The 16,198-nt window shown below is 40.5% G+C and overlaps 2 protein-coding genes across 2 annotated transcripts; one reads left to right on the forward strand and one right to left on the reverse strand.

Moving 5' to 3' along the window:
- Positions 1 to 1,524: 1,524 nt before the first annotated feature.
- Positions 1,525 to 7,543, reverse strand: LOC133951788 (extracellular calcium-sensing receptor-like). The gene is made up of 8 exons (XM_062385954.1): positions 7,437 to 7,543; positions 6,782 to 7,082; positions 6,397 to 6,686; positions 5,861 to 6,156; positions 5,037 to 5,242; positions 4,724 to 4,945; positions 4,516 to 4,639; positions 1,525 to 2,429 (listed from the first exon to the last, which is right to left on the reverse strand). The coding sequence occupies exons 1-8, from the start codon at positions 7,541 to 7,543 to the stop codon at positions 1,525 to 1,527; spliced, it is 2,451 nt and encodes an 816-aa protein (XP_062241938.1).
- A 2,428-nt stretch (positions 7,544 to 9,971) lies between these two features.
- LOC133952375 (extracellular calcium-sensing receptor-like) lies at positions 9,972 to 15,721 on the forward strand. Its single transcript, XM_062386788.1, has 9 exons — positions 9,972 to 10,141; positions 10,233 to 10,527; positions 10,726 to 10,812; positions 11,018 to 11,287; positions 11,492 to 11,698; positions 11,781 to 12,056; positions 12,658 to 12,885; positions 12,984 to 13,107; positions 14,811 to 15,721. Exons 1-9 carry the CDS (start codon positions 10,032 to 10,034, stop codon positions 15,719 to 15,721), a joined length of 2,508 nt encoding a protein of 835 aa, XP_062242772.1. The 5' UTR covers positions 9,972 to 10,031.
- The last annotated feature ends 477 nt before the right edge of the window (positions 15,722 to 16,198 follow it).

The raw sequence follows: 16,198 nt of genomic DNA on the forward strand, positions 1-16,198 counted from the left end.
ATTTAACTAAGGGCTACTGGCAAATTCCCCTGTCACAAGAGTCTAAGGAGAAAACAGCTCCGGCCACTTTTCAACGCCTCATGGAGGGGATGCTGCGTCCGCACGCTGCATATGCCGCCACCTACCTGGATGCGCGCTCAGGTGGATAAAACGGCAGCCATGGCAGCCTGCCCGCGGCCCAAGTCAAAAATAGAGGTGTGACGGTTCTTGGGGCTGGCAGGGTACTACAGGCGGTTCATCTCTGCGTTCGCTGACCTGACCAGCCCTTAGATCCGGTCAAGTGGTCGGAGCAGTGCCAGCAAGCATTTTAGAGGGTAAAACAGGTCCTATGCGGGGATCCACTTCTCCATACACCTCACTTTGCTCTTCCCTTTCTCTTGAAGACTGACGCGATCGAACAGGGGGCTGGGGGTGGTTTTGTCTCAGCGGATGAGCGACGTTGACCGCCCGGTGCTGTACATCAGCCGTAAACTGTCGGAGAGAGAGGCCAGGTACAGCACCTCCGCAGGTTTACCTTCAGAAACTTTGTTACGAGTTTTACTTCCTCTAGATAGTCAAGTCTGATCGTCTTCTATGCGCTCCGCCAGGGCCATGACCAACTCTGGCAGGTCCAATCTGAGGACCTTACTAAACCATCCAATGGGTAATAGCGATGTATGTAGAAAGGTCAGGGACTTAATCAACGCGAGCACATCCCCCATCCTTTTATTCCCTTTACAATTATCCAGTTGCTCATGCAGGAGCTCGGTTCAATTCAGTCTTTATTATTCTGTCGGAAATTTGGCACAAAAACTAGACTGTGTCCAGAGAGTTTTTCTTCTCTGTACTAGCGCTGTGCAGGTTGTTAACAAAATCCTATTATGTGTCCCTAGAACTTGTTTCCTTTAACTGAGTTATCATAAGCGGCATTGTGTGTTGTTCCTGCTACTGATTATGAATATGAATGTGAATACAGACCATTTACCAAATACAGACCATAAATATTAATCTGAGTATACCTGGTGGCACTGTTACGACCCAAATGTAGAATAATTCTGCTGAAACAAAAGAAACCTGAAGAAATAAGCAGTGTTTTCTACAAATCGTATGTTTTCTTAATTGTTACATGAATGAAATGATCTTATATTGTTGATTTAAATTTTGCATTCTTAAGTTGCTGACGATTATTCCTCATTTATTTGTAAACATTCCAGGAAAAGAGTTTGCAAACAATGTGACAATAACTCTTTAGGGCACTGTAACCAGTCTTCATTTTATTTAATTACACCAAATCTAATATAATATGATGTGCAATTTGTTTTTATGTTTTATACTGAAGACAAAACTCCTATTTCTGTTGCAAAACTTTGTTGAGTTTATTTCATATTTCTAGCACGAAATGTAAATTATTTGTAAAATTAGAAAACAAAAGATTTTAAATACGTTCACAAAATTACAAAGAATGAAAAAGCATGCAAATATTCACACAAACTAGGTGAAGAACTTGTGTGTTGCCATCATACATATTCCCAGAGCTCAGATGTACTAGGATTCATTCTTGTTCATCAAATGTTTCTTGGTGTTCATTTCGGGCTTAAACAATATGATGTAACACTTTGGAGCAAATATACACAGAATTAATCCAAAGCTGGAGGCCAGGATGGCAAATATCTCCACAGCCACAGTGAATTTACCAGGAGAGCTGACATAAGCTGGAATGAAAGTGATCCAGACGGCACAGAATATCAACATGCTGAACGTTATGAGCTTTGCCTCATTAAAATTATCAGGTAGCTTCCGAGCTAGGATGGCTAACACAAAGCAAAAGAAAGCCAACAGGCCTATGTACCCGAGCACAGCCCAGAACCCAATGGCTGAACCTAACGCACACTCTAGGATGATTCTCTCCTTGTATGTGGTCAGGTTTTTCATTGGAAAAGGGGGACTGACAACCAACCAAATGATACATATTAGAACTTGAATAAATGTGAAGGATACCACAGTCATTCTTTGCTGCGGAGGGCCGAACCATTTCATGATGTTACGACCTGGAAGTGCCGCTTTAAAGGCCATTAACACCACTATAGTTTTTACGAGGACACAAGAGATGCAAAGGACAAAGGTGATGCCGAACGCCGTGTGTCGCAGCATGCAGGACCACTTGGAGGGCACTCCCATGAAAGTTAGTGAACACAAGAAACACAGAGTCAGCGAGAAGAGCAGCAGGAAGCTCAGCTCGGAATTGTTCGCCCGGACGATCGGGGATGTCCTGTGACTAAAGAATACGGCTGCTGTTATGATGGCGAAACAAGCGCCGCCAACGGAGAACGCAGCCAGGATGATTCCCAGGGACTCATGGATGGAGAGAAACTCCACAGGCTTAGGGACACACAGGTTTTTCTCTGTGTTGGGCCAGAACTCGTCAGAGCAGGGGAAGCAATCAGGAGAATCTGAAAAAATTAAGAAAGAAAAACAATTTCAGCAGCCTTTTATTTGATGTAAACTGTATATAATTAATACTTAGTGCTGGATAGAGGTAACGAAAACCATAAAATTCAAAGTATCCATGAAGGAAATGTTCAAATACGTGTGGGAGGTGGAAGAAAAAAAGAATGGTTTGAAAGAAAACCACACCCAAATATTACATGTCACTTAGCTGACGCTTTTGTCCAAAGCGACTTACAATTAGTACACTCAACATTCATGAGGGGCTATTTAGGGGTTCAGTATCTTACCAAGGACACTTAGGCATGCAGATGGGATAGAGTGGGATTCGAACTGGCAACCTTCTAGTATCCCCTAGGCCAGTGGTTCTCAACCTTTTTTCAGTGACGTACCCCCTTCGAAGAAAAAATTCTGCAGAGTACCCCCTAACCAGCCCAAAGCATTTTTGGTTGAAAGAAAGATGTAATGTGATTTATTAAGCCTTGTAACTAGACACATTCAAATTTAAAACTCCATCAATGTCCATAACATTGCTCATTTGTAGTGGTCTCTCTTGAACTATTTCGAAATAAAAAGATATAATAATAACTAAAGACTTTTATTATTATCTCAATATAAATAAAGGTTTGTGCACCTCAAAATAATTATCAACTCTTTTGGGATCATAATAAAGATATGTTATCAAACTGAACTCATGAACTTAATTATAGCTAAACACTTCTTCCCAAAAAATAAATCATTAACTTTTAAATTAAAGATTAGCTCAAAACATATTTTTTTAAATATTTATCATCTTAAAATATCTTCTTTAAGGATCGAAAAGAATACTGACAGGTAGCTTGTTTCCGTTTGATTTCGGGGAGGCTTTTCGCATCGTGTCTTGAGATGACCTGAATTCAGAAAGTTTCCTCTTAAAAAACTCAGTTGGCTTACCAACATGACATGTTTTGTCTGGAGATACCGCTGAAGATGTGGTGGCTTAATGCCACTGTTGGCAAATCTCTCCCCACAGAAAAAACAAAAAGTGTAAATAACCCAATCTATGTTATTGTTAATATTATTGAAGTGTCTTTCTGTTATTTTATTGTGAAATATTTGCTCGCTTTAAGGTCATACAATTTCATTTCCGCTTTTGTATTACATGCTTTTATTTTGAAAGGGTACTGGTAGAGAAGCGGACTTCTTGTTATGAATCATTAACCTCACAACGGAAAACTTTTACGTTTTAGCGCCCCTTTGAAGAGGCACAAGCTCTCACGGTGTTGTTTAGGGAAGGCTCTCTGCTCTGGTTTCGCCTTCTTTGGCGCTTGTCCCTCCGTGTTTCAGCAGTATTGCTGCTGCACTTCAACTCGACTCCATTGTTGAAGTTTTCAAGGCAGGTGATGACAGGCGATGACAGGTGGCGTGTGCCAGGTTGGGTCAAACCATCGGTATGGGGGAGATTCTGTTTTTTTAGGATAATTAAATTGAAAAGCCTACTGAATATAAAATTTAGTTCATAAACTTACACTTAGATTATATTGAATATTTGTTAAGTAACAATTTTTCAAGGATTTTTGAATGGATGCTAATTTTAAATATAAAGAAAAAAAATCCCAAGTACACCCTTGAGTACCTTGAAGTACCCCCATTTGAGAATCACTGCCCTAGGCCACGCTCTCCCATATATATAACAAGAAATAAAATATAAAAAACCTTCAATACTGTGTATTTATTAGTATAATATTGACAACTGATAACATTTTAAAGAAATTCCCTACAGCCAGACGAGAGATGTCATGTTCAAGAAACCAAGATCATTATGAGGCCAAAGCTATGAGGCCACCAATGACTTTGACATTTGTGCTTTGGCTCCAAAAATGAAATCAGTACATCATTAAGTCCAAGTGAACGTTTGCGACAAATGTTAAAGGATTCCCTAAAGGTATTCTTGAGATGTGTGTTGACAATAATGGTCAAATAACATAAAATATCAAATAACATAATACTTCCAGCAGAGGCCCTTCTTCAGTCGTGCTTTGTCCGAAATGTTAACTACAAGTCGGTGGGTGCATCAACTGGTGTTGAACTCTCCTTGTGTTCTTATTTCACCTGTAGCATTGCTTATCTCTCCCTCAGGACATGGTACACAGTCATAGCAGCAGATGGGTTTCCCTCTCTGCAGCACTTTACGGGTTCCTGCAGGGCAGCTCTCCGTGCACACTGAAGCAGGCACCTGTCACACAGACACAAACAAACTCACACAGATATCACACTATGGCTACACAGCTGACTTAAGTGTTACCTTTTGGCTCCTCACCTGTGTGCTACCCTCCATCCACGTGAGGTTCCTGCTGATGTGGAATTCCAGGCCGACTGGCAGCGACGCATTGTAGTGCCCCACTGTCACCAACTCAATGCTGCCACTCGCTCTTCTTTGCCAGTTGACCAGCTCATATGTTGCCACCGGGTCTCCGTTGGCATCAAACGACACATCATAACCATTCTGGGAAAAACTGACTTTCTTCAGCTCAGTAAGAACCTGTGAAATTGAAATGGAAGAATACAGGACGTAAATAATGTAAAGTACATTTTCATATTGGTACGTATGTGACATATTTGTTTTGACCGACCTGTCTGGACTCTATCCTGGTGAGTTTGTCACACTCTCTTGTAGAGTTAGTTTTCTGGCATACTGCGTTATGAATTGCATGAGCTATTGCATAAACGGCCTTGTACACCATGTTGGTGATGCGGAGCTGAGACGTGTCGGTGTACGGTCTCTGGAGCGTCTGTATGTCTTCAGTTCCATCACATAAACTCTCTCCTGTGGCTCCACCTAAAAGCTCAACAAGGAGGAGACTGGGCTTTTTACAAATTCTCATTACATTTATGAAAAAATGAGATTATTTTTCTTTAAACTGACTTTACCTGTATTCATATTTACAAAAAAAAGCATGAATATGATATAGTATTATGCTGTATTGTGCAGTTCCATTATCATTGTATATGATTATAATTATTATTGCTATGATATAAATGCACATTATTATTAGTATGCAGTATGTACACTTTCAGTATCCTTTTAAATAACTTTATTATGTTCTTAAGGTTCTCCATTTTTAAGTTTACGTTTCATCTATTTTTATTTATCTTACTTGTCTTCTATTTTTCACTTATTTAATATCTATTTCATTATTACCTTGTACCTTATATTTTCAGCTTGCATATTTATACCTTATATATTTGAAATATTCTCTTCTTTCAAATATTTTCATCTCATATGTTTTGTCATCTCATGTATATTTCATGTATCTGTGATGTTAATTGTGAATCACAAATTAATAAACGTTAATTACCATGCAGCTCCTCAAATTGTGAAAATCAACCACACAATACAACTGATAGTGTAATTTATGTTCTATGAGAAAAAAACAAGTCAGAACAACTTCCTCACTCTGGTTCAGCCTGCAGTTGAATTCACTCTCCCAGAACTCAGTCAGCACCGGGGACGCAGACACTTTGGTCAGGGGCAGATCCAGCAGGAAGTCCCTCAGGCCGGGGATGATAGCTTGCTGGATGCCAATTCCGATGGCCCCGGCACAGAAAGAGAACATCAGCAGCTGTGAGTCAGTCACCCATCCTTCGCTTCCTACCCACTGACGAGGAGGAGAAGGCTCCCGGGACAGCTCCTCCAACAGGATCTTCATGTCTCCAGTGGCTACGAAGGCCACAATAACTGTGGCTGTTGACCTTGAGAGATGATGTAATGCATGATGCACACAGTTAATATGGATTAAGATTTTTTAAACCAGCAAACATGAGAACTTCAGTGTTTTGAAAGTAGAGTAATTTTATTCAGGCCTATGAGATCAATAAAAAAAATACATGAGTAGTCAGTTATTATTCAGTATTATTACATTGTTTTGTATTTGCACTATCTTAATAAAATCATTTCCTATGTTCTAATGTTGTGTGACTGAATATATTTACCTGCGAATCACTTCAGCCACTCTCTGGATCTTGCTGTGCGGGTCGTTGCGGTAGAAAGACTCAGAGTACTCCACGCAGATGCCCTCTCTGTGCGCTGCATCCAGGAAAGAAGCCATGCCGTTGTTGCCATAGTCCGAATCCGAGCGCACAGCGCCAATCCACATCCAGCCGAAGTGTTTGACCAGTTTGGCCAGCGCGTCGGCCTGGTACTTGTCACTGGGGATCGTCCTGAAGAAACTTGGGTACTGCTTTTTGTTGGAGAGGCAGGCACACGTGGCAAAGTGGCTCACCTGGAGCAACACAGTGGTATTCTTCATCTCCAAAAACAACTGGAATAGCACTGGTTTATAATGAATGAATTGAGTAGAAACACAAATAGAATTACTTGAGGGATGTTGAAGGGCCCGAGGACGCGTGACATGCTGATAGATAAGGTGGAGCTGGACTCGCCAACAATGGCCATGACCAGTCCAGACTGGGAGCAGTTGTGGTCGTTGCCGAGGCCAAACTCCGGGTCCTGGCCGTTGGCGAGCTGGAAGGCCAGACGCGCCGCCATCAGCACAGAGGCACACGAGTCGTAGATGTGGTAACCGAGCTTGATGCCCGGCAGCAGATTCGAGCTGTTGTTGATCTCCTCGATGGCGAAGATCATGGCCCGTGAGAAGCGAATTTCACGGGACTCTATGCTGCACAAGCACACATGTATGTAAGCATGTTGTTGTTTACATAGGATGGGATATCATGTTATAATGGGAGAATCACAGATCTAAGAATAATACTTATAATACAAACAGGAGTACTACTATGACTACTGGTAGTTATAATAATACTCACAATTATCATCATAGTCTAATCATATTAACAAATCATAATCTCTTCTCCTTTAGCCACATTGTACACATTTTTTATATAACACATGTAACTTTACATAAAAAAATTAAAACCTCAAGATTTTAACCGCATTATACAAATTTAAAACATTCATGTCCCCACACGGCCCAACAATCCTTTTATTCCCCACCTCTCTCTGTTATACAAACCTCCCCGTGCACCTCAGAGGCTCAGGCATCGTGGTGTAGTTATACCTCACTTTGAGCATGTAGTGGTGAATGGAGAAAACCCCCCCAACCACATAGTCCCCGTCCATTGAGAAGGCAGGTGGATGAGCCGTATCCTGCAGCTTACACTTGATCCCAGCCCCTTTCAAACCAAGAGCAGAGTTCAGACAAAACAAACCCAGAGCCCACATGAGGCAAACAAAGAGAACTGAGATCCCCATCATCCCCTAAGTGTGTGCATGTGAGCAATAAGTGTGTAATCACTGCTTTATATAGCTTTTCAGACTAAAGATTCCCTCCTACTGTACGTCATCTTACTGTACATCACAGAGTGGATGTCCTTGCTGTGTATTTTTCAGTTCCTTAGCCTTATGTAATTTATAACCTTCCTGAGTGCCTCTGTTTCTCTTCTACTCTTGTTAAATTACTATTTAAAACAAACAAGGCTCTCCAGTTACCTTTAAATTCAGTCGAGCCACAAAAAATTAAATTGATAATTCATATACTCGTTACAGACTTTTAAATGTGGTCTTTTAAACATTAGATCACTGTCAACTAAGGCTATTTTAGTTAATGAACTAGTCTCAGATTACAACATAGATTTATTGTCCCTCACTGAGACGTGGCTGCATCCTGATGAATTTGGCAGTCTAAATGAATCTACTCCCCACAGTCATATAAATTCACAGGCTCCCAGAGAATTTGGGCGACGAGGTGGAGTTGCTGCTATTTTTAATCCAGTCTATCAATTAATCCTAAACCTAAACTCATCTATAACTCATTTTGATGTCTTGTTTTCAGTCTTCCACGCCAATCCAGGAAACACCAACAGCCAATCATACTTGCTGTAGTTTACCGTGCTCCGGGGGCTTATACCGAAGTTTTAACGGAATTCCCTGAGTTTTTATCAAACCTAGTCCTTAAGACCAATACAATTATTATTCTTGGTGACTTTATTATTCTTGTTGAATCCATTACATTTAAACCCATATTATCCATAGATATAACAAACAAATTCTTTAAAAACCCGGGATCCATTGAGATCGACCACCTCGTCGATAGCGGGTGACTTCAACTTAAAGTTACTAAAACATGTCCAAATTTAGGCATAGACCCTATGTGCTACATCATTTGATCTATAGCTTTGTTTGCAACACCTCCTCTTTAAAAGGTCTTGCCTGGCAGAGGCGAGCCAGATTTTCGCTATCTGGCCTTTGTGATTTCTCCGGGCATTCCATGGAGCCCGTCTGACCTGTGAAACTTCTGTGTAATAAATTCTGTTATGCTGCAAGTTCTGGGTCCGCGTCTCCTCTCTTCAAACACAGACATCGACAAGATACTGCTTCTTGAAAGATACGACACAGACTCATTTCGATTAACATTAGACTCAATAGCGCCTCTAAAAAAGAAAAGTGTCAAACATAGTAAATTAGCTCCATGGTATAATTCCCGGACAAATTAGTTAAAACAATTATCAAGACAACCAGAAAGGAAGTGGCGCTCCAGCAACCATGTTGAAAATCTCATAGACTGGAAGAATAGTGTTAAAGAATATAAAAAGGCTCTCCACAAAGCAAGAGCTGCTTACTATTCAAAACTAATAGAAGAAAACAAAAACAACCCCAGGTTTCTCTTCAGCACTGTAGCCAGTCTGACAGAGAGTCACACCTATACATGCAACTCAAAACACAGTGATTCAAACAATAATTAAAAATAAATGAATTAATATGGGCAATAACAACCCACAGTCATACAAACAGTGTGTTTTTTTATAAAATGCAAAGATCTACGAAGGCTCAACCAAATCACAAAGAAATGGTTTCATTATATTTAATTTGAATTATTAAGTGATTTAGTATTTTAAAGGAAACCACCCTTAAAACATGAGTTCACCGGAAACACTAGTAAATGTGCAATTGTTTACTTCCGCTTTTTCTAATTCAACAGACTGTAGAGTTTTACTTTTAAATGACGGGTCACCGATTCATCTCTACAAGGAGGTTTATTATAGTGAGGGAGAACAAATCCCCATTCAAAAAAGTATATACACCAAAAGTTCTCTTCGACCTGACATGATACCATCTCAATTTCATGAGTAGCACTTGATGCCTTTGCTTTGTTCCAGTCTTTAATCTCCTTTTTCATTCATACTTTTGCTATATACAGATTTACGATTTATTGATCTTTCCATTCAAGATAGTTCATGGTGACGGAAACTGAAGATGACCACGATCCACCTTTACAAAAGCAAAATAATTCAAATCAAAGTGCGTGAATTATGAAATCATGTGTATAAATTTGATATGAGCTTTCCCTCCCCTAAATGTATACCCAAGCCCTGGTGGGCGGGATGAAACTATAGAGAAAACTACCCTTCATATAAAATCAAGCACTCCTGCATTAAGAACAGAGATGGGGTTGGAAGGACGGACGGCAGTAATGGGGCCATTTCTAGGAACATTTTTCTTCTGTCATGTCTTCTCATTGTTGATTATGTTCCCTTCCTCCCTTTTCTCGTCTGAGTCTTCCTCTCACTCCTCATCCTGTAAGCTAAGGAGGCAGTTTTATCTCAATGGGATGCACAAGCCTGGTGATGTGATTCTGGGTGGGTTGTTTGACGTCCACTACACCTCCGTGTTCCCTGAGCTGACGTTCACCTCAGAGCCGACTCAGCTCAGCTGCCAGGGGTAAGTCTCACGCTCCTGTAGAATTCAACAGTTGTATCATATCAACATATATAACTTCACAGCTGGTTAATTGTGTCTGTTTATGTGCTAGCTTTGACCCTCCAGCCTTCAGACATGCCATGACCATGGCCTTTGCTATCGAAGAGATCAACAGAAGCGCTGACCTGCTGCCTAATGTGACTCTGGGATACAGTCTGTACGATAACTGTGCCACGCTGGTGATTGGATTCAGTGCCGCTTTGTCTCTGGCCAGCGGTCGAGAGGAGGACTATCTGCTTCAGGAGGCCTGTGTGGGGCCTCCTCCAGTCCTGGGGATTGTGGGTGATCCCTTCTCAACGTTTTCTATCGCCGCTTCTGATGTGATAGGATTATTCAAACTGCCCATTGTAAGTTTCTTTTCAATCTTAGCTTTGCTTTTGATGCTTCATTTGAATAAATCTGGGATGATAAATGGTTTGATTAAGACAGGTAAATTGTATTGCAAGCCCTATTTTTTATTTTAATGAATTATTTAATTAATTCTTACTGACTTGTATCAGAAGCAATTGCTGTATGGATCCCATATGTTGCTGTTTTATTAACAGGTGAGTTATTTTGCAACGTGTTCCTGCCTGAGTGACCGTCAAAGATTCCCGTCCTTCTTCAGGACAATACCAAGTGATGCTTTTCAGGTGAAACTCTATCTACAGATAACAAATACAAATTATAGCACACAGGAGGTTGTTTGCACTTCAAAGATGTCGCCTGGATTTTGCCTCAAACGTTGTGCCTGAGGCAAAATCCTCACTTCCTTACTGGATTTAAATGAAAGAGCACCATAAGAAGAATTAACTCAGGACAAGAATCTTGCACTCATCCCTCCCTCTGTTCACTTAGGTGCGCGCCATGATTCAGATACTCCAACATTTTGGCTGGACGTGGGCAGGCCTGCTGGTCAGTGATGATGACTACGGACTCCACGTTTCCAGATCTTTTCAGCCTGACTTGGCTGCGTCCGGTGGAGGTTGTCTGGCCTACACGGAGATCTTACCCTGGGGTGACGACCCAGTCGAACTAGGGAGGATTGTGGAGGTGATGAAGAAATCCACAGCTCGTGTGGTCATCGTGTTTGCACATCAGATCCACATGATACAGTTAATGAAAGAGGTATTTACTTATCTAGCTCTTGTGATAACTTAAGATTTGAGAGTCAACCTCATTTTAAATTGTGCACGTGTCTCTTACTAAGTGTATTACACTGGTTTGAGTTTTGTATTTTCTATATTTTATAATTGTTTTGTGCTACAAAGTAAATTAAAACTGTTGTACATAAGTCTGAAATAAATATATTCAGTATAATGCAATGCACAGGTGGTGAGGCAGAATGTGAAAGGCTTGCAGTGGATGGCCAGTGAAGCCTGGACATCAGCTGCTGTGCTGCAGTCCCCTGACCTCATGCCATACCTGGGCGGAACACTGGGCTTCGCCATCCGTCGGGGAGAAATATCAGGACTCAGGGACTTTCTGTTACACATCCGTCCTGACAGAGAAAACAACACTAACAATGGAAATAGCATGGTGAGATTATAATCTTACAAGCAGATCTATCATTGTATAATAATGAAATACAGTGTGATTTTAGCCTCTAAATGCATTTCAGGTGAGACAGTTTTGGGAACACACATTTCAGTGTAAATTTGCTCCAGCTCCGGCAGCTTGGATGGAAGCAGCAGGAGCGTTGTGCACTGGGGATGAAGACATCGAGAAGGTGGAGACAGAGTTTCTAGATGTCTCTAACCTCCGGCCTGAGTACAATATCTACAAAGCAGTGTATGCTCTGGCGTACGCGCTTGATGACTTGTTGCGCTGTGAGCCAGGGGGAGGACCGTTCAGCAGCCACAGCTGTGCTGCTGTGCAAAGCCTGCAGCCATGGCAGGTGTGAAGTTTACACTTAACCCTTTGTTAAACTGATCCCCCATGTTTGACACTTTAATATTATAAATTGTGTTATGACAAGGCCTGGTAGCGTTTACTCTTTATTTTATTTTAGTATAAGAAAAAATCTCAAGACAAAATACACAATATACACTTCATTGGTCGAAGCATGGAACTCAGTAGAGCCCAAACCAAGGTGTATCAAATTGTACACACTAGATATCAGTCCCATAAATGTGGATGTATTTTTTTTTAATCAAGATCCATGAAGTTTTCCCTTGGAAAATGAGGAAAATTCATTGATCAGCCCCTTGATCCGGAAAAATATGTTTTAATTGTTTGAATTCTACCACCAAGTTTTGTGATAATTAGTAGTTTCTATGTAATCTGTCTTACAAACATACCAACAAACAAATTGACAGGGGTGAAAACATAATCTCTTTGACACAAGTAATTAAATGTAACAAATTAAAGTGTATTGTACATTTACGGATGATAAGTTTTCATGTAGTTTGTATGAAATTCTGAAAGCTTGTGCTCATCAAGAAAGGAACATGTTCTCCCTGATATTATGTGTATCTTCTGTTTGCTCCCTATTGTAGCTTATGTATTACTTGGAGAAGGTAAACTTCACCACACCATTTGGTGATGAAGTGTCATTTGATGAAAACGGCGATGCCTTACCGATCTATGACATCATGAACTGGCAGTGGCTTCCTGATGGAGGAACTAAAGTTTACCGTGTAGGTGAGGTTAAGAAATCAGCAACTAAAGGTGAAGAACTCACACTTCATGACGAGAAGATCTTCTGGAACTTTGAATCCAAACAGGTTAAATATATTTGTTGTGGTTTATGCTCTTGTTTAATATGGCATGGGATATTAATATCAAATGGTTTAGAATAAATGTTTTATGATGATGACTGCAGGCTCCTCGTTCAGTCTGCAGTGAGAGCTGTCCTCCAGGAACCCGCATGGCCAGGAAGAAGGGGGAACCTGTGTGCTGTTTTGACTGTGTCCCTTGTTCTGAGGGAGAGTTCACGAATGAAACAGGTTTGTATCACTCCAATGTTATAAAATACCATCATATATCATGTTGTGATATAATAGGTAAACCTCTTGGCTAATTCTTAATAATCATAAAATATGATTATTGAAGTAATAAAAATATAAAAATAGTTATCAATTAATAATACTGCAATTATTAATTAAACGATAAAGTTATCAATTAAGAATAATGCAATTATGAATGTTAAACAATACAATTATCAATTAAGAATAATAATACAAATTTGCAATTATAATTTATAAAAGACAGGGCACCACCCTGGTATCAGGGACCAACAATTACATTTAAAGATCAGTCTTATTTAGAAATAGTTCAATTCGAAATCTCGATCATTACTATTAAAGATTATTTAATGAACAGATTATGGAGTTCTTGACGGTGTAAAGGTTGGCAAAATTCACTTACGCAACATAGATGAAAGAACAGTGCTTCCCAAAATGATGGCTTGCAAAAGGATAACACCCTCCCCCCCTACTGGAAAGTTTACGACATGTAGCGGGGGTCTGAACTAATTAGGTGAGATTTGCGTGTTTCGGTGTGGATGTTAAGTCAGATAAGGGTGTAGACTGAAATGCAAAGAAAGACTCTGAATAGCCTAGCAAACTTACCTTAATTTCGAATAACTTATAACCAAAGTATCACAACACAAATCCAACTTATAAACAACACACGAAATCGAATAAACAGTCTTGCACAGCCTAGTATAATTTTTAACACCTTAATGCTTGAATAAATTTCCAATTATATAAAAAAATATTATTTGTGTTTTTTGCTTTCATACAGATGCTTAATTAATTGGAAATCGTTAATTTCAATAAAGCATATACAATAGATATAAAATTAAGGTATGAGGCAAGTTAGCGACATTAGGCATAATGGGGCATAACCTTAATTTAACAAATTGTCCAGTCTCTGGTACGTAGATTGATGCTGCTTTTGCTTGAAATTGAATAACAAAATATGTTTCTGTACAATCATTGCTGTTTCATCATCACAGTATTTCAAATACAGCTTAATACCTCAAAATAACTTTGCTGCACAGTCCCAAGGGGCTAGTATGTATTTTCCACTCTGACCACTAGATGGCGCCAGAGTGCTTCCAATACCTTCCTTGGTATGTGTAGTATTTGCACCATCAGGCACAATCGTCACCTCGGCGGCATTATGACCGGAATGGGGTTTGAAGCAAATTCGCGACATTCGGCCACAAGGGGTTAGTCCCAGTTGTCTTATCCATCCGAGGAAAAGGGAAAATGGAATTTGCAATTCAGTTCGCAGTTCTGTGAAGACTTCTGGCTAGTCGTATGGTTTCTGCCTTCGCGGTTCTGTTGAGCTGTGGGGCGCAGTTGCTGGTTGAAGTTCTCCTGCAGGACATCGAGTCGCTACTAGGAGTTTGGTAGAGCTTGATTTGCGATGAGGTTTCCTTGATGAGATGAGCTGGAAGCTGCACCTTTGCGCTCCTCTTTTAGAGTTGGATGGAAAGAGAAAATTTGAGCTGGAGCAGCCAGGAGCCAATCCCAGTGGACGTTGAGCGGGGTATATCCTTCACTGAACAAACAAAATAGTTGGACCAACTTAAAAAATGAATTATACTATATTAATACAATTGATAACTTCATTTGAAAGAACTTAAGTCATTTAAGTGTTACCTATAGTTTTTTCAAGTTGGTAACTTTTTTTTCTATAGACTACACGGAGTGCAGCAGCTGTCCAGAGGATTTCTGGTCCAGCCCCCAGCGTGACCACTGTGTTCCAAAGAAAACAGAGTTCCTCTCCTACCATGAACCTCTGGGTATCTGCCTGACGACCGCCTCCCTGCTGGGCATGATTTTCTCTGCTGTCGTCCTGGGTATCTTCATCCATCACCGCAGCACCCCAATGGTGCGTGCAAACAATTCAGAACTCAGCTTCCTGCTCTTGGTTTCACTGAAGTTATGTTTCCTTTGCTCTTTGCTGTTCATCGGGCGACCCAGAGCATGGACCTGCCAGCTGAGACATGCGGCGTTTGGCATCAGCTTTGTGCTTTGTGTGTCATGTATCCTGGTTAAAACCATGGTGGTGCTGGCGGTGTTCAAGGCCTCCAAGCCAGGAGGAGGAGCAACTCTGAAGTGGTTTGGCTCTGTGCACCAGAGAGTGACAGTTCTGGTTCTTACTTCTGTTCAAGCAGCAATCTGCACTGCCTGGCTTGTGTCTGCTTCACCAGCTATTCATAAAAACACCCAGTATCACAATGACAAGATAGTGTATGAGTGTGTACCCGGCTCCACGATTGGTTTTGCAGTGTTGCTTGGCTACATTGGATTACTGGCTGTGCTCAGCTTCCTGTTAGCTTTTCTGGCGAGGAATCTCCCTGACAACTTCAACGAGGCTAAACTCATCACTTTCAGCATGTTGATCTTCTGCACAGTGTGGGTAGCCTTCGTTCCTGCTTACGTCAACTCACCAGGCAAATACGCAGATGCAGTGGAGGTATTTGCCATCCTGGCCTCTAGTTTTGGCCTCTTGTTGACGCTGTTTGGACCCAAATGTTACATCATCCTATTGAGACCAGAGCGGAACACAAAGAAAGCCATCATGAGTCGAGGCCACACAAAGTGACAAAATTACCTCTTGAGATAAATCTGTGAAATAATCTGATCCACTCTATGTTTTTTAATCCCACCATGATTAGCAGATTAAACAAAACCAGAAAAGATGTGTTTATTAAAAAAACTGATGAGGTCATATATTATTACATTTAAATAAAGCATTTTTTTTTAAAATAATATATATGTTAAATCCCTGGGATAAGAACACTGCTGACTATAATGCTTTAGGAAGAAATAAAGTAATTTTCAACTCTACTTTGGTCTGTAACAACTTGTGCAACTAACAAAAAAATTACTTAAATTTCAGCAGGCCCGCTACTCATTACTTTCTTCGATAACTACAGGCTGACAAGTGGAGACGTCATCTGACTTCATAAGTGAATCTGTGGATCAGTGTTAGCCCACACAACGGCCCACAGTCTAATTCAATTGGTGTCTTCTGGAAAATATGGATATGATTTCTCAATCCTCAAAGCAGGTGACAAAA

This window comes from Platichthys flesus, chromosome 4 (genome assembly GCF_949316205.1).
Source record: "Platichthys flesus chromosome 4, fPlaFle2.1, whole genome shotgun sequence".
In the NCBI taxonomy this organism is placed as follows: domain Eukaryota; kingdom Metazoa; phylum Chordata; class Actinopteri; order Pleuronectiformes; family Pleuronectidae; genus Platichthys; species Platichthys flesus.

Excerpts from the sequence above, each read along its gene's own strand:
- LOC133951788 (XM_062385954.1), bottom strand. The coding sequence starts at position 7,543 with ATGGACGGGGACTATGTGGTTGGGGGGGTTTTCTCCATTCACCACTAC. Across the intron at positions 6,157-6,396 it reads GTGGCTGAAGTGATTCGCAG|GTCAACAGCCACAGTTATTG; the intron begins GTAAATATATTC and ends TCATCTCTCAAG. Across the intron at positions 5,243-5,860 it reads CAACTGCAGGCTGAACCAGA|GTGGAGCCACAGGAGAGAGT; the intron begins GTGAGGAAGTTG and ends TTGAGCTTTTAG.
- LOC133952375 (XM_062386788.1), top strand. The coding sequence starts at position 10,032 with ATGCACAAGCCTGGTGATGTGATTCTGGGTGGGTTGTTTGACGTCCAC. Across the intron at positions 11,288-11,491 it reads TGATACAGTTAATGAAAGAG|GTGGTGAGGCAGAATGTGAA; the intron begins GTATTTACTTAT and ends TGCAATGCACAG. Across the intron at positions 12,057-12,657 it reads AAAGCCTGCAGCCATGGCAG|CTTATGTATTACTTGGAGAA; the intron begins GTGTGAAGTTTA and ends TCCCTATTGTAG.